General features: G+C 55.4%; 13 protein-coding genes across 13 annotated transcripts; 5 read left to right on the top strand and 8 right to left on the bottom strand.

Moving 5' to 3' along the window:
• Nucleotides 1–1,527: 1,527 nt before the first annotated feature.
• BKA78DRAFT_331426 (uncharacterized protein) lies at nt 1,528–3,156 on the top strand (the record flags this gene model as incomplete). The annotated part of the gene is made up of 3 exons (XM_066889875.1): nt 1,528–1,710; nt 1,749–1,872; nt 1,925–3,156. 3 exons carry the CDS (start codon nt 1,528–1,530, stop codon nt 3,154–3,156), a joined length of 1,539 nt encoding a protein of 512 aa, XP_066744208.1.
• A 2,107-nt stretch (nt 3,157–5,263) lies between these two features.
• BKA78DRAFT_132661 (uncharacterized protein) lies at nt 5,264–6,171 on the bottom strand. Its single transcript, XM_066882624.1, has one exon. It carries the CDS (start codon nt 5,966–5,968, stop codon nt 5,348–5,350), a length of 621 nt encoding a protein of 206 aa, XP_066744207.1. The 5' UTR covers nt 5,969–6,171; the 3' UTR covers nt 5,264–5,347.
• Nucleotides 6,172–6,321: 150 nt separating this feature from the next.
• BKA78DRAFT_313954 (uncharacterized protein) lies at nt 6,322–6,713 on the bottom strand. The gene has a single exon (XM_066888426.1). The coding sequence runs from the start codon at nt 6,701–6,703 to the stop codon at nt 6,374–6,376; it is 330 nt and encodes a 109-aa protein (XP_066744206.1). The 5' UTR covers nt 6,704–6,713; the 3' UTR covers nt 6,322–6,373.
• Nucleotides 6,714–7,335: 622 nt separating this feature from the next.
• BKA78DRAFT_352705 (uncharacterized protein) lies at nt 7,336–8,313 on the bottom strand (the record flags this gene model as incomplete). Its single annotated transcript, XM_066891408.1, has 1 exon — nt 7,336–8,313. The coding sequence occupies one exon, from the start codon at nt 8,311–8,313 to the stop codon at nt 7,336–7,338; it is 978 nt and encodes a 325-aa protein (XP_066744205.1).
• Nucleotides 8,314–9,513: 1,200 nt separating this feature from the next.
• BKA78DRAFT_379663 (uncharacterized protein) lies at nt 9,514–10,579 on the top strand. The gene is made up of 2 exons (XM_066892946.1): nt 9,514–10,019; nt 10,073–10,579. Exons 1-2 carry the CDS (start codon nt 9,637–9,639, stop codon nt 10,350–10,352), a joined length of 663 nt encoding a protein of 220 aa, XP_066744204.1. The 5' UTR covers nt 9,514–9,636; the 3' UTR covers nt 10,353–10,579.
• An 816-nt stretch (nt 10,580–11,395) lies between these two features.
• Nucleotides 11,396–14,691, bottom strand: BKA78DRAFT_352703 (uncharacterized protein; the record flags this gene model as incomplete). The annotated part of the gene is made up of 2 exons (XM_066891407.1): nt 11,396–12,318; nt 12,372–14,691. 2 exons carry the CDS (start codon nt 14,689–14,691, stop codon nt 11,396–11,398), a joined length of 3,243 nt encoding a protein of 1,080 aa, XP_066744203.1.
• Nucleotides 14,692–15,599: 908 nt separating this feature from the next.
• BKA78DRAFT_250579 (uncharacterized protein) lies at nt 15,600–16,649 on the top strand (the record flags this gene model as incomplete). Its single annotated transcript, XM_066884588.1, has 2 exons — nt 15,600–16,085; nt 16,146–16,649. Coding segments are annotated over 2 exons (990 nt in total), but the record flags the coding sequence as incomplete, so codon positions are not given.
• A 72-nt stretch (nt 16,650–16,721) lies between these two features.
• On the bottom strand, nt 16,722–17,930 carry BKA78DRAFT_313947 (60S ribosomal protein eL6). The gene is made up of 3 exons (XM_066888425.1): nt 17,737–17,930; nt 17,235–17,570; nt 16,722–17,178 (listed from the first exon to the last, which is right to left on the bottom strand). The coding sequence occupies exons 1-3, from the start codon at nt 17,854–17,856 to the stop codon at nt 17,023–17,025; spliced, it is 612 nt and encodes a 203-aa protein (XP_066744201.1). The 5' UTR covers nt 17,857–17,930; the 3' UTR covers nt 16,722–17,022.
• Nucleotides 17,931–18,062: 132 nt separating this feature from the next.
• Nucleotides 18,063–20,017, top strand: BKA78DRAFT_132556 (proteasome complex subunit Rpn13 ubiquitin receptor-domain-containing protein). Its single transcript, XM_066882623.1, has 4 exons — nt 18,063–18,301; nt 18,352–18,418; nt 18,480–18,975; nt 19,236–20,017. The coding sequence occupies exons 1-4, from the start codon at nt 18,251–18,253 to the stop codon at nt 19,783–19,785; spliced, it is 1,164 nt and encodes a 387-aa protein (XP_066744200.1). The 5' UTR covers nt 18,063–18,250; the 3' UTR covers nt 19,786–20,017.
• A 728-nt stretch (nt 20,018–20,745) lies between these two features.
• On the bottom strand, nt 20,746–21,226 carry BKA78DRAFT_251176 (dolichol phosphate-mannose biosynthesis regulatory protein Dpm2; the record flags this gene model as incomplete). Its single annotated transcript, XM_066884628.1, has 2 exons — nt 20,746–20,928; nt 21,170–21,226. The coding sequence occupies 2 exons, from the start codon at nt 21,224–21,226 to the stop codon at nt 20,746–20,748; spliced, it is 240 nt and encodes a 79-aa protein (XP_066744199.1).
• Nucleotides 21,227–21,956: 730 nt separating this feature from the next.
• BKA78DRAFT_352698 (amino acid/polyamine transporter I) lies at nt 21,957–23,838 on the bottom strand (the record flags this gene model as incomplete). The annotated part of the gene is made up of 5 exons (XM_066891406.1): nt 21,957–22,372; nt 22,423–23,202; nt 23,322–23,343; nt 23,393–23,624; nt 23,678–23,838. 5 exons carry the CDS (start codon nt 23,836–23,838, stop codon nt 21,957–21,959), a joined length of 1,611 nt encoding a protein of 536 aa, XP_066744198.1.
• A 38-nt stretch (nt 23,839–23,876) lies between these two features.
• Nucleotides 23,877–24,846, bottom strand: BKA78DRAFT_132529 (uncharacterized protein). The gene has a single exon (XM_066882621.1). It carries the CDS (start codon nt 24,465–24,467, stop codon nt 23,958–23,960), a length of 510 nt encoding a protein of 169 aa, XP_066744197.1. The 5' UTR covers nt 24,468–24,846; the 3' UTR covers nt 23,877–23,957.
• Nucleotides 24,847–27,106, top strand: BKA78DRAFT_132530 (SGNH hydrolase-type esterase domain-containing protein). The gene is made up of 4 exons (XM_066882622.1): nt 24,847–24,913; nt 24,962–25,498; nt 25,697–26,157; nt 26,270–27,106. The coding sequence occupies exons 2-4, from the start codon at nt 25,274–25,276 to the stop codon at nt 27,036–27,038; spliced, it is 1,455 nt and encodes a 484-aa protein (XP_066744196.1). The 5' UTR covers nt 24,847–24,913; nt 24,962–25,273; the 3' UTR covers nt 27,039–27,106.
• Nucleotides 27,107–27,221: the final 115 nt, after the last annotated feature.

Genomic DNA, 27,221 nt, shown 5'->3' with positions numbered 1-27,221 from the left:
CTGTTTCAAAGGCCTGGTTCTGACGTGAGTTTTTACAGACACAGACATCCGAGTCGACCAAGAGCTCGCCCAGCGCCGCTGCAACAACCGAATCTTCCGAGTCTTCGAGTTCAGAATCAACCCTGTCGACATCAATCAAATCCTCATCAGCCATTACTCAAGTTACGGTTGTCACGCAGGGGGGAAACGTCATTACCCAAACTGTAACGTCCGTGCCTGGAGCCAACGATACATCGACCGGTTCTGGCTCTTCAACGAAAGCATCTGTATCAGGAGGCCAGATTGCAGGTGCAGTAATAGGAGGACTTGCCGGAATCGCTCTGATTGTTGGAATTGCGACGTGGTTCCTTTTGCGCCATCGTCGAAACGCACAAGCCGGAAGCGAAGAAGATGCCGATGGAAACCACCCACCTCAGAGGAACGTGAGCACGCTCAGCCGAACAGGGCTTTTGAAGTCGGCAGAAAAGGACTATAGCGCGACTTTGCCGCCAATCAACACACGAAACAGCTCCAACGATCCGTCAGACTCAATGACACCCATATCAGAGAGACGGAATAGCCGGCCGCTATTCCACGACCAACGCCTAAATCCCTTCCCCTTCATGGAAAACGACAACGGAAGTCACGCAAGCATAATCTCCATCGAGGACAACCGCGACTACACGAGGACGTTGAATGTGAGTTTCCGAGACATGTAAACGTGGGTCCGCATAGTCTCTAACGCCCCTTGCAGGTGCGAAACCCCGATCCTCCTGGACGTGACTCCGCCAGTAAACGTGACTCGTGGGAGCGGTGAAAGCCCTTTCAAACAGCCCTCGGCCTCAACAGGCCACAAACCTCCTTTCCTTAGGTTTCTTTTGAAGATACATTAGCATTGGCGTATGGCGCAAAGCATGTTTGAACAGACCGAGCACGATGACGAGTTCCTGGACGTCCAGCGATCGCTTCTTACTCGGCCACTTCTTCGAAAGAATGTGGTCTCTCTCTCTCCTTCTGTAACATATTTTCTTCTCCTTTCCTTTCATTGCCAAAAACTCAAGTACATATAATTTCCCTAGCATCGACAGGGGCGGAGCTGGGAGTAATCACTGCGGGCGGCACACGGTGATAGCCAGCAAAGCTCTGGCATCCAAGATTGCAGAATGGTTGCTGTCGCATGGCCTCTTTGGGCAAGCGAAGCAAAAAGGGATTAAGCGCGTGATGGGGTTGGTTAGGAGCGATGCGTTGTCTGGATGAAATTAGCGAACATGGTTGGGAGCAGCAATGACAAGTTGAGACAAAGGGCCTTTCGAATGTGTCCGTGGTGAGCCAGCAACAGGCCCCTGATGTGATTGTTTTGTTTGGAAATGCAGGGCAATGGAATTGTCCAAAAGTCTGGGTCTGGCGGCTCTGCTGACACGGAGAGGCTGACGCTGGGATCTGCGGCTGCGGCTCGGCACGGACGCCAATGCCGACCCGGCGAGCTTCGTCATTCCACAGCCATCATCTTTTGCTGCTCCACGACACTTCCTACGCAACCCGCCCAAGATGTCCTCGTGGATATCGAGGACGCCTTCCTCTCACAATGCGCACCTCGCCATGACCGCTGTGGCCTCTGGTGCACTGGCCGCAAGTCTTGTGCTCGGATACCAGGCGGCGCGTCGAAAATACAATGTCGCTCGAGTCAAATCACACATTCCTGAAATTGGACAGGAGCATGTGGCGACCAGGGTACGGATGATGAAGAAACCCGGCGCGAATGCCTAGAGGTCCTGACTCACGAAGAAAAGCTGACAGAGTATGGAGCTGCGGCCGAAACCAACACCTTGAGCAAAGAGGATGAGCGCAGCGTGGCCCTGGCCACGAGGGCGCGCAATGGAGACTACGACGAAGGTGGCTATTATTCCTACAATTGCCGGGCTACGCGACTGACTAGAGCTCTCAGAACTCATCCTCGAACAGCTGGCCCGCAACCGCGTCTTCTTGACCGACGACGGCCTCGCCAAACTGCGCAACTCCTTCGTCATAGTCGTCGGCTGCGGAGGTGTTGGATCACACGCTGTAGCCGCGCTGACGCGGTCCGGCGTCTCCAAGCTGCGCCTCATCGACTTTGACCAAGTAACGCTGTCCTCGCTGAACCGTCATGCGCTTGCGACGCTGGCCGACGTGGGCACGCCCAAGGTCCACTGTATACGCAAACGCCTCGAGCAGATTGCCCCATGGACACACTTTGACTGTCGCAATGAGCTTTTTGGCGAGTCGGAAGCGACGCGTCTGCTGGCGGACTGGAATGGTCAAAAGCCAGACTACGTTGTGGACGCCATTGACAACATTGATAGCAAGGTTGCGCTGCTGGCATACTGCTATAAGCAAGGAATCAAGGTTGTCTCAAGTATGGGTGCTGGCTGCAAGTCGGACCCCACGCGAGTCTTCCTGGGAGACATTTCGGCGTCGACAGACGACCCTCTGTCGCGCTCTACGCGCCGAAGGCTGCGCGCCCAGGGCATCAAAGACGGCATCCCGGTCGTCTTCTCCACCGAGAAGACAGCGCCGGGCAAAGCTCAACTTCTGCCCCTTCCCGACGACGAGTACAAGAAGGGCAGTGTGGGCGAGCTCGGCGTGCTGCCGGACTTTCGCGTGCGTATCCTGCCCGTCCTAGGCACCATGCCCGCCGTCTTTGGTCTCTGCGTCGCCAACCACGTAATCCTCGAGCTTACGGGCTACCCGCACGACTACCTGCCCTCCAAGGCCCGCGACAAGATGTACGACGGCATTTTGGCGGCGCTGCAAGGGTCCGAAGAACGTCTCGCCCGGAAGTTCAACATCCCTGCGATAGGCCTCAAGATTCCAGTCACCCAGGAAGACGTGGGCTACCTGGTCGAAGAGGTGTTCCGCGGCCGCAGCGTGGTCACGGGCCTGGCCACGCGGCTGGCGCTCGTGCGATGGCGGGCGGTGCCGGCCGCGGACCTGGTAGACACGCGCTTCGAGGGCCAAAAGAGCTCCAAGCTGCGGCTGACGGACTTGGTCTGCATGACCAAAGAGGAGGCGACGAGACACGAGAAGGAGGTTTTGACGGGGGACAAACGACCGGAGGACATTTACGACCCCGAGGTGCTCCGTCTCGTCGAGAAGAGGCTGGGCGAGGAGAAGGCGTTTGACGAGTTGTACAGAAAATGAAGGCCGAGTCGAAAGCGGTTCAAGAGGCAAGACCTTTGACCCGCCTCGGCTGAAAAAAATACCCTAGGAAAATGAACATTTAAGACATTGGGTTTCCGTTGTTAATCGATCGCCATTCCTTTGGGTTTCAAAGTGCCTCGTCAAAAGCGAGCACAAGACAACGACTTAGTTCCCCGCACAACTGAGACCTTTTCGTGGCCATCTGACTACCCTCGAGAAAGCTCACCACCACCACCATCGGCACCGGCTCCACCGTCAAGGTAACGGCCTCGGCTGGCACGCTCTCGGTCAAGGGCCACATGTACATGTAGGATGCGGGTGTGGCTGTCGCGGACTGAGACGACGATGTCGGCGTGTCACCGGTACGACGTCAACGTCTTTTTTCTTTTTGATTCGCTTGGGTTCTGCTCATGCTGACTGCACATGGCTCACATAACCATCTCGCTAATAGCCTAGAAGGACTGGCGCAAACAACTAGTCGCAAACCGATTCTGCATATCCTCTACGCTTCAGGGTCCACTCCATTGGTCGAAGCCGCGCTGTCGATCGACCGACCTGCCAGGCACAGTCTAGCATCCTTCTACCCACCTACCGGTAATCCTCCTAGTGCAGTCACATGCGAACGAGCTACGTGACTGACAGCATGCACTACGCACCGGCATATGTACAGGTCGACAGGCTGGCAGGTATGAAGGAGTAGCTAGGTTGCCAAGGTAGGACGTTAGCGGCTCCGCGCCATCGGGATGGACCGGCCGGCCCGCGTCGCGCAACCCGAATACGCCTCGTCTGGGCGCCCGCCAGAGATGTGGCTTCAGTCTTGGTGGCAGATGGACTTGATCCCTGCATCTGCTGTGTTGTTTAGGTCGTCAGGTAAGTCGTTAAAGTGCATACATATGTGTATTTTCACATTTGCAGCATGCGCGCAGCATCTCTGGCACATGCCCTCCTCCCAACGCTTGAACTGAGGTGGGAGTAGGAGATCAAAAGCTGCTTCCACCAAAACCACTTTTTTCAAGAAGCTGCCAGCGTTTACAAAAAGAGCAGGCGAGGCGCCAGCGCCCCGTCGTGGGTTGATTGGAAAAAGCGCAGCGACGTTGCCGTTTTTTGTGTGCTGCTGCCCTTTGCGGACGACTAGCTTCGCATCCGCACATCTCTAGCGCCCTCGACCACCTTACTTGGCACGACGAACCCGTCGCATGTGCTTCGGCGGCTTAGAATTGTCGCAGCTTGAGCGTGCTGGGTCGGGCGGGTCTTGTGAGGTGCGTTTTTTTAGCAGACGCAAGTAGGCAGGGTGGCATGTTGTTGGGACTGACGGGAGCAACTATTTAAGGGGACGTTGTTCCTCGTTTTGAGGTGCGTGTCCCGTGCCAGTTTTGTCAGATATTGTTTCCCTTTTTGGTGTTGAGGGTTCTTGGAGATTCTTTGAGGCCACTACATGTAGTTGCTGGCTTGGAGGGCGAGTGAAGATCAGAAGTCAAGAAGAGCAAGGTTGAGGAGAACAGCCCGGAAGCAATCCCTCTTTCCACAAGTCAAATCTCGGCCATCAAGTCACCCACCACACACCGCAGCAGTCTCCTCGTTGGCACCAACAATGCCAGCGTTCAACCACTCGTCAGCCTCTATCCCTTCCCCTCCGGCCCACCACAGGCAGCCGGACTTGCGCGACAAGTCGTGGATCTGCCACAACTGCGGCCGACGCACCTGCGCGCTAGACAGCCGGCAGTGTGTTGGCTGTGGGCATGCGTACTGTCGGGGCTGTGAAAAGGCGTCAGGAGGCGGCGGCAGCTTCATCGTCAGGAGTTGAGCAAAGAAACAAGAAAATGGAAAGAGCGCGCGTGGCAGGTTCGTAGTTGGCCGACGACCAAGTTTCTTCGGCTCCCGCGTGTTGGCTGCGCATGTCCGGGGCCGTCACGCTGCAAAGCGATGGACAGCAAGGCAGTCTTCGACAGCTTTTAAAAGGACTCGAAGGTTGTAGAAAGCAACCATGTTCCTCCATTCCAACAATGCGCACGACCATCCGCATAACCCGGCCGGCAAACCCCAACTGCAACTACGAACGCGTCGAGTATCGACGAGTTACGCCATCCTCGACTCTCCGCATCTCTACGACCCGCAGCTATAAAGACCAGAAACCTCCCGACGCTTCCTCCACTACCACTCTCCGCATCACCAAGAAAGTCTACACCGCCTCCTAGCCTCCTCCACCCCGCCAGCCATGGGAGACCGCGAAATGCAAATTCTGCCGGCCCCGCCGCCTCCCTGGGTCCTCTCCTGGTTCTGCTGCCACTGCGGCATCTCCTACCCCTTCCACAAGCCCGCCGCCGCCGACGCCGCCGCCAACGACGACGACAACGAAGCCGCCCGCCTCGCTCGCGCCGCACAGCACCCCGTGTGCCCCAACGACCTGCACCCCTGCTGCGCGCGCTGCGTGCGCTTCTGGACGCTGCTGGACCGCGCCGGCACGTGGGCGGTCGGCGAAACCGTCTTTGCGCTGCCGCTGCCGTGGGAGCTGCTGTGGGACTGTCGGGCGTGCGGCTTTGAGGGTCGCTGTTGGGCGGATGATGCCGGCGTGTGTCGTCCTGGATGCGGGAGGCGTGCGGACGAGGAGACGGTCAGGTATTGGTGCGATGTGCCGCCGCCGCCGCCGCCGCTGCTCGAAGATGATGATGAGAATGATGATGAGAATGATGATGAGAATGATGATGAGAATGATGATGAAGGATGGGAGGATGGGGGCGTCTGGGTGTATTGGGAGGAGGCTTTGTATCGTGAGCGGTGATGACTGCATGGAAGTTTGGCTGTTTGTTTCCATGTTGACCGTGTGTTTGAATCCTCCCTTTGCCTTTAAGAGTACGGAGATGGAGCTTTGCAGGGAGGTCTCAACAGCTGGGCGAGATGGGTGTGTCTTCGATGGCTTGCTTTTATCCTTTCTGGAAAGAGCACTACGCTCTTCACATTCAAGGAAGAACTGGCTTGGACAGGAGCTGCTGGATCCATACTTCTACTCATCTCCATCTTGAACGTCCCCCTTCTATCTAGCTTTGCGCATGAGGGCCTGCGCAGCGTCAGTATCTTGTCAATGACACGGCCGAGCGGTATGCCTGGTTGGACAGTCTCATGTAGATACCAATCGGCTCCCGTGGTGGTGTCTAACCAGCTTCGCCTCGATGCCTGCCGCCTTCCTCCAGACACACGACCAAACGACAAACGATGAAGCTCAACCTCGTGAAACCCGAAGGCCGCGGGTACAAGGCGTGGCGCGACGCACTCTGTCACCCAACGCAGGACGCGATACCCTCAGGTAGACCTGACCGTGCGTGGTACCGACTTTTCGGCCCTCGAGCATCGCCCGGACGGCGAGGACTCCTGAAGAACACCCAGAGTACGAAATCTTGGAGTTGGTTGCGCTCGGAGTCGGCAAGAGTACATGCACCAACGCCAGTCCATCTACGGGAAGTGCCGAGTGCGAGGGTGCCCAGAAGGAGAACTTCAAGCCAGCGACGCCAGCAGCAAGTTGCAAAGTCAATTGTTTGACAAAAACACACATCACAAAACCCAGATTAAGTATGCTTGAAGACTCCTTGTTCAAATTCAGATCGTAGCTTTCATGATGTCGTGCCGCTAGATGACAATCGCCGGCCAGCTACCCAAGACCTCTTTTGCGACTATCTTTGATTAATGATCGATGTCCATGCGCACAGCTGTGCCGACGAATCAGGCTCTCCGCGCTGAAAGTTGGAAATATCCAATTGATTTGCAAGGGGTTTTCAATGAAGTCTTCGAAGATCTTGAGCGGTGGTATGTGGTGGGCAGAAGCGTTGACTGTTGGGGAAATGGGCTAGGGAAGACGGTCGAGGACGAAAAGATCGTGTTGCAGGGGTTGGGAAAGGAACTCGAAATAATCCAAGAGACATGGGAAGAGGACAAAACAGGCGACCGGTCGTAGCCAAGGAAAACAGCAGCTGGGAAAGCTGAGATACCGAGCTGAACGACAAGAATCCCCTGAGATTGTCAGAAAGCGCCTGGTGAGTTGATTTGTCGGCTTACCTTATCTGCAGGCGTCCTAGTCGATGGGGGATGGACTCGTAGCATGACCATACGAATCCTGTGGGTAGGCTAATATTAGATCAGAACTATGCAATCACTTTGTCCGGAATCTTGACTAACCTTGATCGATGCTCATGGAAAGACGGTCAGTCGGACCAAACTGCCATCGGGCATCCTTCTGAGGTTGACCAGCTCCATCTGATCATGTTTTTGCTCCAACCATGTAATTGGGGTGTCGAAGGTCCTGTTTTCCAGCAAGCGGATGTTGTCGCTGTGAAGTCTTGCCATGGAAATCTTGAGATTGTCCAATTTAAGGACTCCCACGTCTTGGTCTGGCTCATCGGGTCGATCGCCTTCTTCACATTCCTCGAGGAACTTATCCTGGATGATCCAGAGCTCTGTCGCCATTCCAGAATTTGAAAGCTTGGCGACAACGTAATAGTCTGTGCTGAGGAAGTCGTTCGGTCTTGGGGGGTAATGCTCAGGTCTCGTGGGAAATGTCGTGTATTCGAGAGCGCCAAGCTGGTAGAAAATAAAGCCAGTCGAGCCATCCTCTGAAGTTGTAAGTTCCGTTGACTCGACTGTCCGCTGCTCTTTGCGCTGATCCGCGTTCTGCTCTGGAGGAGGGGGAGACGTCGCTGGAAGAGGGTTACCAGGCGATGGAATATCTTGAGGCGCTGGGACATTCATGTTCACGCCGAGGAAACAGGGTGGCATAATATCGTACTCATCCATGGTGTCCTCCTTGTCTTTGTTGTCTGGGAGGAGGCCACCAGGGCAGGGACGCAGTTGGTACAATGCCTTGCTAGTACATCCCAGCGGAATTGGCAGGCGTGCGTTGTGAGTCATCTTGTCGTACCAGGCTTTGTAGTCGGGTGATGAGTTATGGAAGAAGTTAATGGTGTGAATGCCATCTACAAGTTCTTCGACGGGATAGGGGGTGTTGAGGCGGTTCATAGCCTTTATGTTTTCAGCCTCGCCCCATGCGAGGGCTGCCCGGAACTTGTCGCGATCGTTGCCAATTTCCTGTCGCATAGCTTCTTCGAACTCCTCGATACTGTTAGTTTGCTGAATGTTGCGGTGTATTATGGCACCCCAGTCATACGACATTTTGGCTGTAATGGCGTCGAGAGGTGTGTAGTAGGACGCCTGGCAGACGGAGTGATTTCCAGAGAGAGCTTCTGGAGCAAAAATTGACAGCAGAGCGGAAAACAAAAGGAAGGGAATCCAGAGACTGAGGTGAGAGCAGCGGAGAATAGCCAAAACCTATATATCAAGTTAAGAGGAGTCATGAGCAGACTTCATCCAAAAAGGGTATGGTCGCACAGGCTTTGGGTGCGCAGCGAACCGCGGTTGGGAAGTTGTTGAAGTGGCTCTTGGCAACATGCAGACTAGGACCGCTGTTGATTGCGAGGTGGAAAGTGGACTAAAGGAGGATATGGGCATGAATCCTCAGAAAAGATGGTGACGATTCTGGGATGTGCGTACGAATCTTACTGCTTAGTCTGCGGCTTGATTCGCGGCTTGGTTTGAATGATTTACAGCTTGATCTGAAACTTGATTCGTTGCTGAAATGAATCTGGTATCGTTATTATTCAAGCTGTACATATAGTTGTTTTTATCACAATCATCACTGTCAGCTATATAACATAGAAAATCTTCAGGGCTAGATTTTACGTGAATCTTAGGTTCCAAGTCCAATAGAAACCAGCGGTGTTACATTTTGAAGGGGGATTTTCATAGCTTAAATACAACCAAAGGAGTTGGCACTTAGAAATCCATCAACCTCGACACTCTGAACATCTGCTAGAATCGCAATGAGGATGCAGGTCCTCTGGTTGGAATTCAATCAATCACTAGCAACTTTAAACTGGTAAATCCATGCAGTCGGAGATCATTGAGTTGAGTCAGACATACTGTGCATTGAAAAGTCAGCATCTGTCCGTTCTCTGTCCATCTTTTCTACTTAACCGAGCTTTGATGCTCGTCAAACAAGGTCAGTCGGACTAGGTAGACTGCCTCTCCCTGAGTTCAATCTCACGTTGACCATTGAATGCTCCCTTAGTCAGGTTTACTTTGACATGGAACTTTTCTTTGACTCCACGGCCGTTCCTACTTAGCTGCTAGCTCTCAGTCGTAATTTTGTGTACGGTACGACCTTTACAAACAAGCCTTGAAGGTGTTTGAGGTGTCAAGGTGAGTGCGCCTCATGACAGCACTAGTTTATGTTATCCTGTTTTTGTGATGAATTGTAGCGCATCGCGCATGACTCACCAACACGACCTTACTAGGCGTGCTTGAAGAAAGCAACCAAGTTTTGAAGTCTAGTCCAACAAACATCTTCCAAGAGCTTTACGTGTCACCTGATCTTCTCCCTCTTCATCACTCTTGAATTCCACCCCGTCGCCCTTTGGTCTCTCTTCCACCACTGCAATGCCCAAAGACTGGCAATCCATACACGACGAACTCAACCGCAGACGGGTCTCGAACGAGGAAGTCCAGCGCATAATAGACGGCCACACCAAATCCAAATCCGACCTCGAGTCGTACATCGAATACACAAAGACAACGGTGCACCAGTCTCTCACGACAGCCCCTTCAACAACCAGCCTGGTAGACTTCATTTCAAACGCCAGCCTTGCCGCCTGTGACAAGCCCGAGTACAGAGAGTGGTTGAACAAGATGCTGCATCCGGCTCAAACACCGATCCCCTTGGGCCGTACGACCAATGCATTCTACCGATTTCACCCCAACCCGCGAGAACTGAATGCTGACGACGAGGAACTAGAAGACGAAACCGCCGGGAAACATCCGGGGTACGATGTCGTGGACTTTTCTCTGCTGGAGTCAATACGAACAAGCCCTCCAGCTCCCACACCCCCCGTTCCTGGTTTCCCCCCCCCAAGCGAACTTCACAACAACGACGTCAGCAGCAAACTTCCGACGAGTCAGATGAGGGTGCAGGTGGCTTCATCTTCCACCAGCTCGGTATTCTCCAGTCGATGAAGGGGTTCTACCAGGGCGAAGAAAGAGACCCAACGCAGTGGCGTTTTTCCAGCACCGACTTCTACCTCGTTGCCAAACCGACTGCTTCGGGCATGGCTGACGAGCTAGCTGTTCATCATCCAAGACATGGAAGCTCCCACTAAACAGCGACGGCGACCCCGCTTCCATTCCAGTCAAAGAGTTGGGGGTTCTCAAAGAAGACGGTCTCCACGCTTCAATGGCAAGGCTCGTCGATGGAGCGGACGACGGTTCCACCGGCATCTCTGTCTTGGAGAAGAGGGGTTTCAGCACTCCTATTGAGTGGGTGGAGCCCATTCTGGTCCCTGTGGAGCTGGTCAATGTGAGGAAGAGCACAACCACAGATGGCTTGGTGTGACTGGTCACCTGCACCGATTGAATAGTCAGATCCCAATGCGACGGAATGGTTCCTAGCAGGCCATGGAAGCGTCAGCTCGGTATCGTCACATCGCCGAACCACCCTACTCGCACGAAACATGGCATGGTTGCGCGTCTGTTGACTCATTCGCCGCTTCGACGATTCATCCATCTCTCTCATTCCTACGTAGCGTTTAGTATTACAAGGGTTGCTAGACATCCAGCCGACCAGCCAGCCCATTCAGTCTGCTGCAGTAATGCACACGACAAGAGGCGTGACGGAGGGAAGGGAGGAGGAGGGTGTGCAGTGGGGGAGAGAGGAAGAGGTAGGATATGGAGGTAGTAGCTACACCGACATGGACAAACACCGCCGCCGCCAACAGACACACCAAGCGCACATGCGCACGCAGGTCTCTGTTCCTCTGTATCCAACACACCAACCACCGCGTATACAAAAAACATTAAAACGACCGACGGACCAGTTGATGCCCACTGCATCTCGCAGACGTGAGGACACAAATGCTGCCCAGATCGTCCTTTAGTCCGTTCGGATAGGGGATATGAGTGAAGGCGAGGAAGAAGAGGAAACGGAAATTTTTTGGAAAGAGGTATCACTTGAGGAGGGGTATACGTGCAAGTGCAAGTACGGAAGAAGAATGGAGAAGAAAGACAAAGGTAGCCGAAGGGTTGCGCGGGCCGGTGGGTAGCCGGTTGAGGAGAGGTTGGATGATGGTACAAACGGAGCGAGCATAGCCTCATCATCTCAGTCCGATTGGTGATGACAGAGAAACAGGCGAATGGATGCGGTTCCTCACGACCCGTTGAGAGCGTCTCCACGCAGATTGTCGCGGCTGCGGGTGTTCTTAACCACCGCATTCCAGTCTTCCCACTCGCGGGCAATCTCAGTGAGGACGTTGCCCATGACGATGGCCGATGCCATGAGACCGTGACCCTCGTCTTCAAGGATGCGCACCTCACACTTCTTCATGGTGCGACCAAGCCATTTCACGTTGTCGACTGGAACGCGAGTATCGCGGCTGCCGTGATGGATGACAACGGCACGCGTAATGTCGACGTAGCGAAAACCAATGGCTTGTGTGCGCTCGAGGCAAACTAGCAAGTCTACAGCCGGATTTGCATTGGTCGTCGCCAATTCCCACACTGCCATTGTCAGCCGCGTGTCGAAGATGCGCCGCCGCTCTTGCTCTGCTGCAGTCATGGCAGCTTTGGCTTGCGCGGCGACTTCGTGGTTCGGGTCTTCTGGGTTCATCGCGGCCATGTTGAGGGCGCTGCCATTGGGAAGAACCTGGTCCATGAGCATCATCGACTCACGGTTGCCCTTGACGTAGGAAGCGCGGCCTGATGGCACAGGCGTCTCACGGGCACCATTGTTTCTCCGCTTTGGACGCTGCGGAGACTTGGGGACACTTCGCGTGATGCTACCGCTCGTAGCGGACATGAAACTCGAATTGGCCACCTTTAGAAGGGGTGTGGGCAACACGCGCAAGAAGCGTTGGGATCGAGGAAGCTGGCGTTCTGGGCTTGTCGAGTGCAAGGGTAGACCAACTGCCGACATTTGCGACGGAGGTATCCATGGAGCAAGCAAGTGGACGCGACCGCGGATGTGTTGAGGCATCCTCAAAGCAGTGGCTAGCGCGTAGATGGCACCTGCAGAATGGGCCATGATGGAGAATTTGTTGATTTTGAGCGCGTCGCAAATGCAGAGGACGTCATCTTGAGCAGGGTTAGCGACGGCGTCAAAATAATGTTTACTTTGAACAACTTACCAGGCCAGCTAAGTGGCGTGCCATTGGGATCGGCCTGAGATTCTCCTACGCCGGGTCGGTCCGGCGTAATTAACCTTAATTTGAGGGTTTTGGCCAACTCGTCGTAGAACGCCGTAATGTAGCGCGTCAACCCCATTCCAACGCACACGAGCACCGCGAAACCATTTGGGTCGCCAACTTCGGAAAAGCAAATGGTGCGTCCCGAGGTCGGCTCGCGCACCTTTTGCGTCAAGCGAGGCGAGTGCAGGAACGCTTCAACGTCATCATCGACCGAGTCGCCGCTGGCTGGTCGAACAGGCTCCTCCAGGACGGCCTCGGGCACCTGCGGACCCTTTAGCGGCGATTTGACGGGCATCTGGTCCCGTCTTGTATTGTTGGCCTTTTCAATGTGTTTTTGCTCCAGCTTCAACGGAGTATCAGGATGTGACCAACGCTTGCTCTTCACATTGGAGCCCGAATTGGATCGTTTGATTGGCCCTGGGGCCAGAACCGCAACCGAGTCACGCACTCCTGCCGATTCTTCAGCGCTTGCAGCCCGGGACGGCGCACGCGACACGGACAGGCTGTCAGCGCCGCCCGGAGGACTGGAAAAGTAATCACGCGAGCTCGAGCTCGTCGTCCGACTGAAATGGAAGGGGATGTCAAGTCTGCGCGCCGCGTCGTCCAGAGACTTCTTGTTCCGCTCCTTCATTGTGTTTGTTGTGGTACTCGAATTTGAGCGTTCCAGAACAGTCCGGCTTCGCCCAATTGAAGGGGTTTCAGCGCCAGCCCGATCCAGTGCATCTAGCGCCATTTGGTAATTTTGGCGGAGCTCGGCGTCGTCGTCGCCATGGGAGCTTCCATTCCGGACCGAAGAATGCTCCAACGCCGTGGGACTGCTCGGGAGGGAGCGATTGACGGGGGGCGGGCCGTCACTGGAAATCAAACCAAGCATACGGTGTGCCTTTGCCAAACTCTCTTGTCGCGGCCTTTCTTCCAAGTCTAGGACGCGAGAAATGGGCGACATTGCCGATTTCCTCGTCGCCTGGGGATCGTCGATGCTATCGGATTCGTGTGACGAGTCTGCAGAAAGACTGCTCAATTCTGCCTGTTCCCTCAGTTCCTTTTGTTTCTTGAGTTCCTTGATGCGCTTCGTCACTTGAATTGCTTCGTCGTCCTCTTCAACCGCCCTGCCCTTGCCCTTGACGTCTCGTTTTTCGCTCGGGGGCTCTTCATCTTCATGAATGACAACTGGACTTTTGGATTCGTTTCTAGCCTTGGTTCTCGACGCGCTGCGAGAGGGCTCGGGCGTTGTTGACGCGCTGTGGCGATAGCTCGAGTTTCGAAGCGGAATCGATTGCTCGATCCATGGGGACCGTCGACCGTCCTCGTTGGTAATCGTGGTTGGCGGGAGGCTGAGCGACGAAGGTCGCACTTTTGTCGTGGCGGGCGGAGTCACTGGCTCCTCAAAGGGGACCTCGTCGATCCGAGAACCCTGAAGTGAGCGTTGAAATTTGGGACTTCCTCCAGGACTGGGCGGCAATGAATTAGGGGCTGACGTCGCCATCAGGTCTAGACCAGGAGATCGAATGGAGCCAGGCGACCGAATTGACGACATGTTGTTGTTGTTATTGTTTTGGTGCAGGCCTTTGGCCTCCGGTTCCCTACTTCTTACGCGCTCTCCCGCATGGCCAACGCTTTGGCTTCTGCTGTTTTTGCTGTCGATTGAATGCCTGCTGTTTGTCGAGTAGCGGCGCAAGCCTCGCTGGATGCTGCTCGTGATGCTGCTCGAGTCGTCGCGCAGGCTGACACTCGACCGCCTCGACTTGAGCGACGAGGTACTCTTTGACTTGGCAACGATGTAATTCTTCAACGAGCTTTCTTTTTCTCGTCTGGGGCGATGATGTGGGGCGGTGATTGAGGACAAGCCAGAGGGCGGCGGAGCTGTCTTGATGACTGGCGGCTCGGCCGCTTCGTCAATGTGCAGGTTGTTCTTCTCTTCCTCCCAACGCTCGTTTCTGTACACGCCATACTCGACGCCAAAGCCGCTGCCCCTGCAGCCGCCGTTTGAGAATCGGGTCAGGGACCGGGTTCCAGGTTTCGCGGCAACAGGTTCAGTCGCATGAGTGTCTGCGGCGATCCTGGGCAAGCTCTCAAAATGGTCCTCGACTGGGGTGGATATTGCAGAGAGGGAGTCGATCAGGGAGGATATGAGCTCGGGCGATCCAGGGTTGGGGCGAGGGCGATTCGAAGAGCGGCGAGAGGTGGAATTGGGAGCTGAGCGTGGCTTGTCTCGGCGCTGGCGCGCTGGCGAGGGAGGGTTGAGCGAGTGGCCGTTCATGGTGATATGGTCTGTCAGGGAGAGAGCGGCGTCTTCAGCAGCGGGGTCCTCGTCCGTGGCGATGTAGGGGCAGCGCGGCTCATGGTGTCGCGTTGGCGCGCGAGGGAACAAGAGAGGGCGACGCTCGGCAGCGGGCCGGCGACGGGGTTGGGGGAGGAAGATCAGTTGGGCAGAGGGACGGGCGTGGAGAGGGTTGGGTTTGGTGGGCAAGGTACGGACGGGTAGGTGGTGATGATATTATTTCGGCACACGCAGCGCAGCGCAGCGCGCAGGACCGACCTAGGGAGAGGCGTTGGGTTTGGCACGAGGGGGACCAGACCCTTCAGGGCGATCGCCGGCAGGGGCGTTTTTTGCCAATGGTCCGAAGCCAATGTAACTATCGACGCAGGCGGTTAGATTGGACTCCTGCGACGAGACAGATATGGTTATTTATTGCACAGGGCAATCAATATACTGCGAGTGTATCTGACATGGACTTTGGGTTGGCTTCCCGCGACGCCTCTCTGGGTTTCCAGCGCCGTGGAAACGAGCCTCGTACAACCCCGGTCAAACCGACGGCGCTGCTGCTGGCGCTGCCTCTGTTGCTGGTGTTGGTGCCGGCGTGGCGGTTGGTGTAGCTGCAACTCGTAGGGAGAAAGGATCACTGGCGCGCCTCAGAAACAATTCTGCCGTGGCCTCTCCTGCTGCTCCTCCACTCGCGCGCCCGGACGACTGCCCGCCCACCCGTCAGGGCAATCCCCGTCCATTGACGTAATAGGGCATCAACCTTCCGCCAGGGTGTGCCAGCTTCTAGTCCTGTCGCAAAAAACACCAACGTTTGCCATCACCACCATCTTGCGCATCCAACACCATGACGCTTTACACCTCCCGATAGCCCTTCGCAAGTCTCTACACCCTCTCGCGACTCCACCAACACCACAACCATGCTCGAAACAATCCTCGGCTTGCCCCTACTCTCCTATCTCCTCTTTCCCCTCTACACTAGCTGGTCCACCCGTCTAAACATCCTCTTCTTCATGATGACTTGGTCCATGCTACTCATCTCCTACCCGCCATGGCAGGTTGAAGTCCTCGGCACTCTCGCCGTCCGCACCATTTTCTTCCTACTTCCCGCCCTGGTATCGCTACTGTTCGACACGGCCGTCCCCAGCCTCGCCGTTGCTATCAAGGCCCAGGGGCAAGTCGGGCTGCCAGGGCGCTTGGGCGCACCAAGACTTCTCAGGCTTGTAGGGTGGAGCGTGTTCAACATCTTGCTGGCTATCGCCTTGCACCTTGCTATTGAACTGCTCGCGACCAAAGTCCTCCGGATAAGGGGCGCGCTTCGCGTCGCAAAAACGCTCCCAGCTCCTTACGAGATGGCTAAAAATGTTGGCGGCGCGTTCGTCCTACGGGGGGTAAGTGATAAGCATGACATGCCTCGATTGCTCCCTGAAGTTGCTGACTCTGGCTCTCAGATCTTCCAGTACTACATCCACCGCGACGTGTTGCACCGTCCGCATTCCCGCCTGGCCAGGTACCACAGCGACTGGGCTTTGAGCATCCGCGCGCCCTTCGCCATGGCTGCGACGTATGACCATCCGCTCTGCTATCTTTTGCACCACTGGCTGCCGCTGTTCGGGTCCGCCGCCCTACTCCACTGCCATGTCATCACCTACCAGCTCTTGCTTGCCTTGGTTTCGCTCGAGGAATTCTTCGTCTACTCTGGCTACAGTGTCCTCCCCTCTGGCATCTTGCTGAGTGGCATGGCGAGGAGAGCCGATGCCCATGCCATGAATGGCGGCAAAGGAAACTATGCGCCTATCGGGGTCCTGGACTGGCTGCATGGCACGAGCGTTGGAAGTGACGTTTCCGATGACGTTCGCCAGGAGCTCGAGAAACACGACGTAAAAGAGAGGGCTGGGAGTACCGTTGACGAGGCCGCTTCGAAGCTAAATGTCAAGAGAAAGAGCAAAAAATGACGGACAACTGCTCGAGGCGAATTAGTAACATCATGACTGAAATGACCCTGTGACGTGTTATGACGCTACGATTGCACCGCTCAACGAAATACCTCTGCGGCGTTGGAAATGGATTCATCTTTTATTTCCCTTATCGGCCTGCCAATCCCGTTTATTGTGAATTCATTTGAATAGGAACCAGAAGCGCCAGGTTGCATCTCTGATGTTTTTGTGGAATTCAGCTGCGCAATACAGTCATTGGAAATGCAGACCGAACCCTCCATAACCATCGCCATGCCGTGAAACCCTGCTATTTCGGCCGCAGGTTGCCGGTAGTGTTCGGATATCCGCACCCATTCTCCCACTTTGCCCTAGACTTTCCCCGTCACGTCGTTTAGAAGACCATCGCGTGCGGCTTGTCGCCCTTGCGCAGGCTGAAGGTGGAACCGAGGTAGCTGAGGAGGAAGGGGTCCGACTTCTTGATATTGGCGAGGATGGCCTTGTCGACTGACCTCTGGTCCTCGGCGCGGTGGCCGGCGACCTTCTTGGGCTGCATCTGCCGTCAGTCCAAGCCCAAAACCATGGCGTATTTCTTGCACTACTGACCTCGGGCTTCTCGCCCTGCTTGAAGAAAGCCTCCTCACCGGCCTTCTTCTCCTTCTTCTCCCTGGCGAAGTAGCTGTCGCTACCGACCTTCTCGACGACACCCTGGTCAAGACCGCTGAGGTCGACCTTGGTGGAGGTGGCGATAACGTAGCGGGCGTTCACTCTCCTGAGGGGGACGCCGTTGACCTTGAAGGGACCGGTGACGAGGAGGACACCCTGGGGGAGGTGCTTGAGGAGGACGACGCGCTTGCCGCGGAAACGACCAGCGAGCAGGATCAGGACGGTACCGGGCTGGAGCGAGGCGCGGGGCTTAGCGGGACGAATGGCCTTGCGGACCTGGTGATGTGCATTTTGGTCAGTGTCTTGTCCTTGGTGTTCTCATGATCCACATGGGTGATGTTCCGTGTGGTTCCCCCGGAGCTTTCCAAAGCCTCCACCAAAATCCAAGCCGCGCAAAAAATCGCACGTTGCCTCCTCTTTTATTTCCGCATCGTGAGCGTACCTTCTTGGCCTGCTGCTCATCCTCAGCCGGGTAGTACTTGGAGGCCTGCTGGGCAGGGTGAGGGATAGACCTCTCACCCTTGCCGAACTTCTTGGTCGTAGGCTCCTGGGGTGCCGACATTTCGGATGGTGTGCAAAGAGATCCGGGCGGGGAATTGGGTCGGCGTGGTGGTTGAGTCGTCTCGTCGGAGGAGTCGAAGGCTATGGCGATGGTGTATCAAATTGCAAGTGCGCGGTGGCGGCGAAACTTCGGTCGGCAATAGGTTTCTCCCCGCCGAGCTTGTCGAGCACCTGCCTGGGCTGCCCGCCTGCCCTGCCCGCTTGCCGCGACGGGGCGGAGGAACAAGCGGAGATCGGTCGGCGGGACTGTTTGCTGAGAGCTACCTTGCTTGTGTCAGGGCCGTGCATCTGCCATCAATCACAGACTCCGGCAGCTCGACAGCTCCAATTCCACACATCACCGTCCATACGGACATCTTTACCTTTTCATCTTTCGATCCACTTCCGCTGCCACCATGTCCATCGCTCCTCTCATCACCTTCAAGGCCGGCAAATGCGAACTTGACGTGAGCGCGCACTCCGCCCCGTTTCCCATTCGTATGCTCATCACCTGCAGACAAGCTCGAAACCATGGACCGTCAAGTCCGTCCCTACGCCGGGCTACATTTACCTCTACGCCGATGGTATGCTAGTCGCGAATTGCAGGCTTTCCCCCTCATTGCAGCTCGTCTGACAAGGCAACAGAGCTGATTCACTTCTGCTGGCGCCCGCGCACCGCCTCCGTCAACGACCCCGAGCTCGACTTGCTCATGATTCCGACCGACGGCTCGTTTGTCCCTTACACTGGCAAGGACCCCAGTGACAGCTCCGACAATGTCAAGTCTCCTACCGATGGCCGCATCTTTGCCCTCAAGTTCTCCTCCAGCTCCCAACGCCATCTCTTCTGGCTGCAATCCAAATCGCAATCGCCATCCGGCGACGCCAGCTGGTTCAGCCCCAGGGACTTGAAGATCGGCCAGATCGTCGACATGCTGCTTCAGGGTGACGAGGTCGATGTGCACGAGGCGTTGCGCGAGGCGCAGAACCCGCCTGGTGGCGACGACGACGAGACGATGGAGGACGCACCGGGACCTGGACACAGCGGACAGGGTAGCGGAGGTGCAGGCCCAGATGCCACCGGAGGAGACATCCGTGAGGAGGGCGAAGAAGCCAGAGAGGGCGGTGCCGACGGAGCTAGAGCGTAGGTCACGGACTTTTCATTGGCAGAGTCGACGGTTTTGGCGTTCTGAGGGCATGGCATACCAAAGCATCAAAGAAGAGTGCAACTGGCACCTGCTTGTATTTCGGGATGGACGGACCATCTGTTAGACTACGAGCGAATCCAAAGCAGTTAGCCGTGGGGTCACGAAGACGCTGTTCCGCATGCCCTCAGAGCCGTGTCAACTGTCCTGTAGTTTGCAGGTCTTCACACAGGATTCAAGGCTAACACTATCCCCACAGACCACAAGACGCATCCGCAATCGTCCAAAACTTCATCAACTCGCTCCAAGGCGGCTCAGGCGGAGCGCAACAAAGCGGAGAAGGCAACCTCTTCACCACGCTCGCCGACCTCCTCCCCGCCTCAACCACGATCCCCGTCATCGAAAGCGCGTCCCCCGCCCTCGTCGACTCGCTCCTGTCCAACCTCCCGCCGCAAATCCTCCTGCTGGCCCAAGAAGCCGACACGACCGACGCCGAACCCAACGCCGAGACGGTGCAGGCGGCCATCCAGGCGCTCAGCCGCGGCCAGAAGCTCGACATCCTCAAGCGCGTCCTGCACTCGCCGCAGCTGCAGCAGAGCCTGCAGAGCCTCACCGTGGCGCTGCGCGACGGCGGCCTGCCTAGCGTCAGCGAGGCGCTCCGGATCAAGGTCGACAATGGCGGCTTTGTCCGCCGAGGTGGCGTCCCGCTGGGAGGTGGTGATGCTGTCGAGGCATTTTTGAAGGGCGTGAAGACGACGGTCGAGGAGGAGGAGAAGGAGAAGGAGGGAGGCATGGATGTGGATTCGTGAGGGAGGTATGGAGTCGGTAGGAGCTGATGGGGCGTAAATATTGACGGTCAGGAGGTCTGAATGGACCCGTATGGTGACGTTGATGTCGATATGGTGAGGGCACAAAGCGGCTACGTGAGGTGAAAATGATGAAGATGCGTAGGTAGGTTTTGCAAGTTCAAAAAGTGGAATTCTGCAGCAATCACCACAGCGGGTCGCAAAATGCCAATTCCACGGCAGAGGTGCTTGAATGCTCCCTGTAGTCATGTGTCAGGACTTGATCACCTGGCAAGTTGACATCGTGTGCCCAAATTTTGAAGACGGGATATACATGTGTACACAGGCAGTGATCAAACACCTTACTCCGTAAGAACTTGGACATTTAAGCTCGTAAGAGGATAGCTATAGGGAGCATTCAAGCTCTCCGCACCGCCTTGGAGGTATCTTTTGCGTTATGACCCACTGTGGTGTTACTATTTCTCAACATGTTCATTCGCAGTCTCACCCTGCGGCACACATTGCAGTTGCGTGTCTGTCAGCCACAGAGCCCATTGCCCGTGGATTGCAGCGGACACACGGGTTTAGAAATTGACAGGCGATTCTTTTGCAGGTTTGAGTGTCAGGCAGAAAGGCCGACACAACAAGCTTCGCAAGTGGAAGAGCTCAGACGGATCATGGGGAGGAGATCCAATTCTAAGTTTTGGATGTTGGAAGTGGTAAAGTACAGCCCACGCCAGGGCGCTAACATGCCGCACAGGTTGGAAAGCAAAATCCCCGTTTGCGCCCAAGGTACCGATATGCAGCAGTCACATCTGCTTCCACACGAGCCACATGCTCAGGGCTCCCAGACCCAGGCATTCCAGCCTGACGGGAGCGCCCTGTCTTTCTCCCTCCTCTTCAGGCCCACTCATGACCTTCTCTTGTATTCCCTCGTTTTTCCCCGCTCCTCCACTGCTCGCTCCATGGATCCAATGGCGTTGTTTACGACGCCTTCTTCGCCTGCGCCGCCTTGCGCGCCCTCTTCTGGTTGCTCTTGATCATGACCATGCCCAAAAAGCTGCCGACGACGGTCGAGCCGAGAAGGATCAGAATCACGGGGATGCGGATGGCCCACACGCGGGGCGGGAAGAGTGATTGGAGCGGGTGGTCTTCGTCAACGAAGGGCTGTTGGCCCGCGCGGGGGCGCGCTGGTTAGCAATGTGATCGACCTCTTCAATTGAGAGCAGGTGCAAATGTGGTAGAGGATGGTGCGGCGCGTCGACCAGGTCTCCAATGGCCGTATGAAGAGCGAGCGAGGCCTAAGGAGCTCCGCAGCCCACCGCGCAAGGCGAGGCGGAGAGGGTGCTATGTCGAAGCATTGTCGAATGGGTCGGAGAGCCACAGCGGCAAAATGCGCATGACGTACCATGAGCAGGGTCCAGACGGTGTAGTAGGTGAAGACGGCGGTTGCTACGATGAGCATGGCGAGGCCGACAAGACGGTCAAGCTGCGGGCGGCCATCAGCACTCGTGGTTCGCGCGGTTGACTGGGTTCGGCGTAGCACCGCAGTCGAGACAGACAGAACTCGCCATTGTGCGTTTAGCTTGCGCTGTTGGTGGTTTGGGGGGGTAAGGAGCGAAAGGTAGTCGGAAAAGCGCGGTCGACGACGTGCGTGGAGGGTTTGGTGGTTTGGCGTGTTGGTGCAGGGATGGAGTCGGGATGCTTCCTTCTGCTGAGGACACGCAGGGAGAGCTCGACAGCTGCTGGTTGGACCGGAGTCTCACCGCCTTTGCGTTCAACCCCTTGCTCCTTCCCATCTTCATCTTTGTAGTTCTTAACCACACCTTTCGCAAACTTTCGCGTCTTTCTCTCCGTCAGTGACACAAATCTCAACTGCTCACGATGGCAAGAAACCTCAATTGTCACATTGTCACACAATCTACCAGCTTCAGTCTCTTGCTTGGAAATAATTCATATTATTCTTGTATTTCTAAAGACAGCGAACCATGAACTGCAAGGGCATTGTTGATGACCCTTTAATGATGGAAGTTGAATCCACAAGTCATGGGGTTTGTTTGGGGTATCAGAAACCTGTTGAAAGAAACCAAAACACCGTTGCCGTCGGGTATAAAACGTCGTCCAAGTATGCCCTCTAAGAAAACCCAAACTCGTCATCTCTTTTCGTTAAAATCAGTCGAAGGAATTTTTGTTTTTTACAACGCCGGCACGTCGTCGAGAGCCCCCTTTCGCGGGACCTTGACAAAGATGCTTCGCGTCCATCCGTCGGCGCCAACAATCGTCTCCTTCTTGAGGTGGTAGTTGCCCAGTCTTGGCAGCAGCTTTGCCCATACGAGCCAGTACACGCCACCAGCCAGCACGATGCCGGTGCCGACGACGCAGTGCAGGTAGTAAGGGAGGCTCTCGTAGACGTTTTGCGATGCAGTCTCGGGCGGAACGTAGGGTGCCACGACGAGGTAAATGTTGGAAAGAAGGAAAAAGACGACGACGGGGAGAGTGGCACGGCAAGGCGGGTGCCAGTTGTACTTGTCGCGGTTGAGGTACAAGTGGATCAGACCACCAGAGACGAAAGTGTTGACAATAGCAAGGGGGTAAGAGATGACGTTGACGACTATGGAAAATTAGCGTAAAGACCTTGAGGTACTCCACCTCCGGACTTACTGAAGTTATAGGCGTCACCTGGGGGAGGAGCCAGCATAATGACGACCGACACCACCCAGTGCTCGAACAATCCGGCAAGAGGTGCGTTGAAGGGCCAGTTGCTAGCAAAGAACTTGGAGAACGGAAGGACGCCTTCACGACCCAACTCCTGAACGATACGACCCTGACTGAAAATGACCGACATGACGTTGCCGAATGCGGACAGTGCGACGAAGACACTGAGAGCCCGCTCAGCCTTGGGACCAAAGACGTTGCGGAAGAAGGACGCAGCAAGGATACGGCCGCTGTTTGCAATCTCCTCCTTAGGAACGGCAGCCAGGTAGGCTATGTTGCAGAGGATGTACATGAGACCAACGGTAAGAATAGCGATAGGGGCCGCGAGCTTGAGCGTCCGGACCGGGTTCTTCATCTCCGACATGGCGTAGTTGGCGTTGCTGTAGCCAATGTAACTCCAGATGACGTTGTACAGCGCGGTGACGACACCATACGACGAGCCCGTGGTTCCAGCAAAGCCATCGGTGAAGTTGTCCGGCTTGTCAATCTTGAGGTGGCCTCCAAGGGCAGCAAAGCCTGCAATGATGATGACGACGATGATGAGGAGCTTGATGACTCCCAGAGCATTTTGGAGACGAAGACCCCACTTCAGGGCAAGACCGTGGATGAGGAAGGCGGAAGTGATGCAGGCCAGTCCGATTCCGCGTTGGTTCCACCGGGTGACTTCGACGTTGGCAGCGCTAAGGATGTACTCGCCAAAGACGACAGAGTTGGAGCCAGCCCAGCCTGGTCTGATGTCAGCACCTCTCATTCAGGGAGCATCCAGGAAGAGCAAGGAGGAAGAGAATTAAAAACTTAGGGGGGTGTGTTCAAAAAACATCTAAGTTCCTTTGCGAGGTACATACCGAGCAAGATAACGTATCCGGTCTGGACGACATCAGCTGGGGGCCCATCACGAATCTTGAGTTTTACTTACGTAGAAACCAGTCACCAAGAACTTGGGCTTGGAGTAGACATACTCGAGGTAGTTCTTCTCACCTCCGTTCCTGGGCAAACCGGTTCCGAACTCAAGGTACACGGCCATACCGGCCGCAGCAATGAGCATGCCGGCAATCCAGATGAACAGAGCCAGACCCACACTGCCGCTCAGGGAAAGAATGGTACTAGGAGTGGAGAAGATGCCGGTGCCGATCATGCGGTTGAAGATGCTTGAATATATCAATCAGCCTTGTACATTTGTTGTACAAATGGTAGTACTCACAGAAACACGGCAGAGAAGAGACCAATCTGTCTCCTCGACTCGCTGGTTTGATAGATCTCTCCGCCATGTTCGCTCTCGGACTCGGCATACGATGGTTGAGAATCTACACTGGCACTGACTTCCTGGTTGTCACCCTTGCCTTTGAGAATGGAAGAGAACATGGTGACCAAAAAGGAAGGATGTCAAGCTGTGGTACGATCGGCAAAACCGTGGAAAAATTGTTGAGGGACCTCTTGTCCTCGGGGCAGCAGTAAGGATGCACCAATATAGATGTCTGATGCTAGAAGAATGCACAAGGATGGAGTGGTAGGAAGAGGTGGATTATCAGATACATACTGGCCGACGCCAGCAGACTTTTCTGGAGGCCAAGATTGTGCAATATGGCACTAGAAGGCGTCATCGGCCAAGTGGGCAAAAAAGGCCATTTTTTGCAATACTTGAGGTAATGAGAACACGGACTGTGCGTCCCAGGTCGCCTCCGCCGCCTCGCCCTCGCCACACATCTTCCTTCGTCCGCTCGGCTTTCCTGGGCACACGGCCAAGACCAATTCCTCTGTTCCATAATCTTGATGCCGGAGCGGAGAGATAAGATGCGCTGCTCAGTTTCGTCGTCCCTGTCTTCGTGGTTGTGGTTTTCTGGCGGAAACTTCACCGGAGACGACGCTCGGCCGGAATCGGCGTCTTGCTCTCGTCTGGCCTTGACGGACCGGATTTGCAGTATGCCGACAATGCCGGTACCTAAGGAAGCTCTTGGAAGGCGTCGAGACAAGTCTTGGATTATTGATATCATCAGTTCATCACCGTATGTCGTCTTTGATGGCTGACTAGATGTACGGATTGCGCAACTCTTTGTTGAGCGGGACGGAACGCCTCAGGATCTGCAGGCTGCTCGCGTGCGTGAATCATGGTCGCAGCGACCACAAGAAGAAGGTCAATTCAACGCCATGTCAGCATTCGCGATGTCGACAGGACCAATCTTCAGAATATCCAGATTCTTGCGCGACTTCTGCAAGTCAGCGTCTCGTATCTTTCAAACTGAAGGATGATTTCGCTGGACTCCGACTTTCATTCGACCACAAATCCATGACCAGGATCGCTACAGGGATGTTGAGAGAGGTTCCCTACGACGCCGTCGTCAGTCAGACTGATACCGTTTCCAAGTTCCCCTTCTAGACTCACCAGAAGGCGCCTCCCGAAACTCTCTGAGCATGGAGTCTTTCAAAATCAAATGCTGAAGTCATTGACCAGCCCAAACGATCCAGACAGCGGTGCTCACATTATCAGAACCCCTCGCGAGGCGATCACCCGACTCTGACGGCGCGGGGTCATGCAACGTTGATCTGCGGGGAGTCCCTCAGTCACTTCTTCTTGTTCCTCAGAGACTGTCCATTTGTTTCCTAGTTGCTCTCCCGCTGTGGGACATCAGGCTATATTGGTTCTCGGACTATTGCACTTTTGTATACCAAAAGACTTTCTCGCAGGAAAAAATAGTGTGAGCCGCGTACGCAGATCAAGTGTCGACCTGGTACAAGAATTGGCATCTTTCCTTTCTTGCATTCGTTCTTGTTGCGTCTCGAATTGAAATTCTTTCCCAAAATGCAGGAACCCGTTGGCTTGCGCCTTTGCGCATTTCTTTTTCTTCTCTGCTTCCATTTTCCACTCACCTGCGGCCTGCCTCACGGACCCCGCAACGCAGCTCTCCAAAAGGGCGAATCTGGAATCCTCACGAGAAACAGTCATGGAGAGGGAAGCCACTGGGTGCCAGCCTGGACAGCGATGCCGCAGCTGGTCGAGCCCGCCAACCTGCCTCCAGCCCCGTTCGTACGTCTTTCCATGATCCATCACGTCGACTCGCTGCGAGACTTGGCCGCCAAGCTCCAACACCTCCATTTCCAGTCTGAGAGGGGCGGCGACGAGATGGCTGAGGAATGATCGATTGAGCTCCTACTCCTTTTCTTCCATCATTTTGTCTCTTCTGGAAACGCTCAGTCCTCTTTCTCACCCCTCCCTTGTGCGTAGAATACGTCTACCACCACCTTTACAAACACAACTATCCGGCAGACAATTCACTTGACGACACACACTTCCTCAATACGCCTAATTCTCTCCAACGCGTTTGGAACTACGCCGCTCCCCATCACTCGTGCCACCATTGCCCTGCCCCGCCAGGAAAATGCCACCACCAGTCCGTCCGGCGCAGGTAGCCCCCTCATCGATCCCGCGACCTTGGTGGCCCTTACTTTCAATGGTGGCTGCCCGAATGTCACGATATCAGAAGGCGCCACGGCACTGTCAGACCCAGTCGAGTTTGCAGCCGAGGCGCAACTGGATCTGACGGTGAGCTTGTACATGGCCGAGGGCCAACAGGGCAAGGACGTCACAGGACATCCTGGGAGCCGCACGACGAGCTGGATGAGCTTTGGCGATCGGAGCGAAGAGGAGGACGGGAGGGGTGACGGGGCGGAAAGCGTGGCGCATTGGTACGTGATCTACGATCCATCTTTGTCTGGCCCAGGGGCTTCTGCTGTGTCCATATAGGTCGCAAGCCAAAGGGAATGGTGACATTATGGATCCAAAGGCTCACGCATGCAGGTACTTCATCTCCGCTCTCCTGACTTCCACTTCCTCTTACCATCACACGTCGCTCGTGTTGATTGGGGACTCACTGACCGACGGCCGGGGCTCCACTACCGACACCAACAATCGCTGGCCAGACCAGTTGCTTTCATTGCTGCTCGATTCCAATGCCACCAGCGCAAGTTACTCATCTGCATCTCTGTCCATCCTCAATCAAGCCGCAGGAGGAAATGCCCTGCTGCTACCCCCTAGCTCGTCTGGGCCCAATGGACCACCCGCACTCGCGCGGCTAGACAGAGATGTACTGGCGCTGCCCGGCGGTCCGAGTCACGTCCTGGTATATATTGGCGTCAATGATATTGGCGTGACAGCGGCTACTGAAGCGGCGCAAACGAGCATTGCTGCCGCGCTGATAGCTGGCTATAAACAATTCGCGACGCGGGTGAGAATCGCAGGTGGCAGCGGTGCTCGCGTATACGCGGCGACTCTAACGCCGTTCTGCGCGGACAAAAATTGTGGCGAGAGCGACGTGCAACCATATTCGAGTAAAGAGAGGGAGGTATCAAGACAGACGGTCAATACATGGATTAGGGCTGCACCGGATGAGGGATGGTTTGATGGGGTCGTCGACTTCGATGAGGCTGTCAGGGATGATGTGGAGGGTGGCGGAAGCGTGCTGAGGGCTGACTTGGACTCGGGCGATTACTTGCATTTGAATGTAAAGGGTTATGGAATTTTGGCGAGAGCTGTGATGAGGTTTGGAGAGAATCTGGCAGTGTGGTGACATATGCTGACGTGGTCTTGAATTGGATAGGAAATATCTCAAGAAGCAGCCGTGCTCACAGTATGTGAGGAAAGAAATTCGACCTAGGCCCAGCTTCACGTCGTCGTCGCACCTTCAGAAGCAAGCGCTTGAATGCTACCTGTGACTACCCACCAAGAGCAAAATTCTCTCTATGTTGAAGGT

Source organism: Phyllosticta capitalensis, assembly GCF_038381095.1.
Source record: "Phyllosticta capitalensis strain CBS 128856 chromosome Unknown BKA78scaffold_5, whole genome shotgun sequence".
NCBI lineage: Eukaryota > Fungi > Ascomycota > Dothideomycetes > Botryosphaeriales > Phyllostictaceae > Phyllosticta > Phyllosticta capitalensis.
The sequence above is the reverse complement of the archived record's forward strand: the minus strand, read 5'-3'. Positions and strand labels throughout refer to the sequence as shown.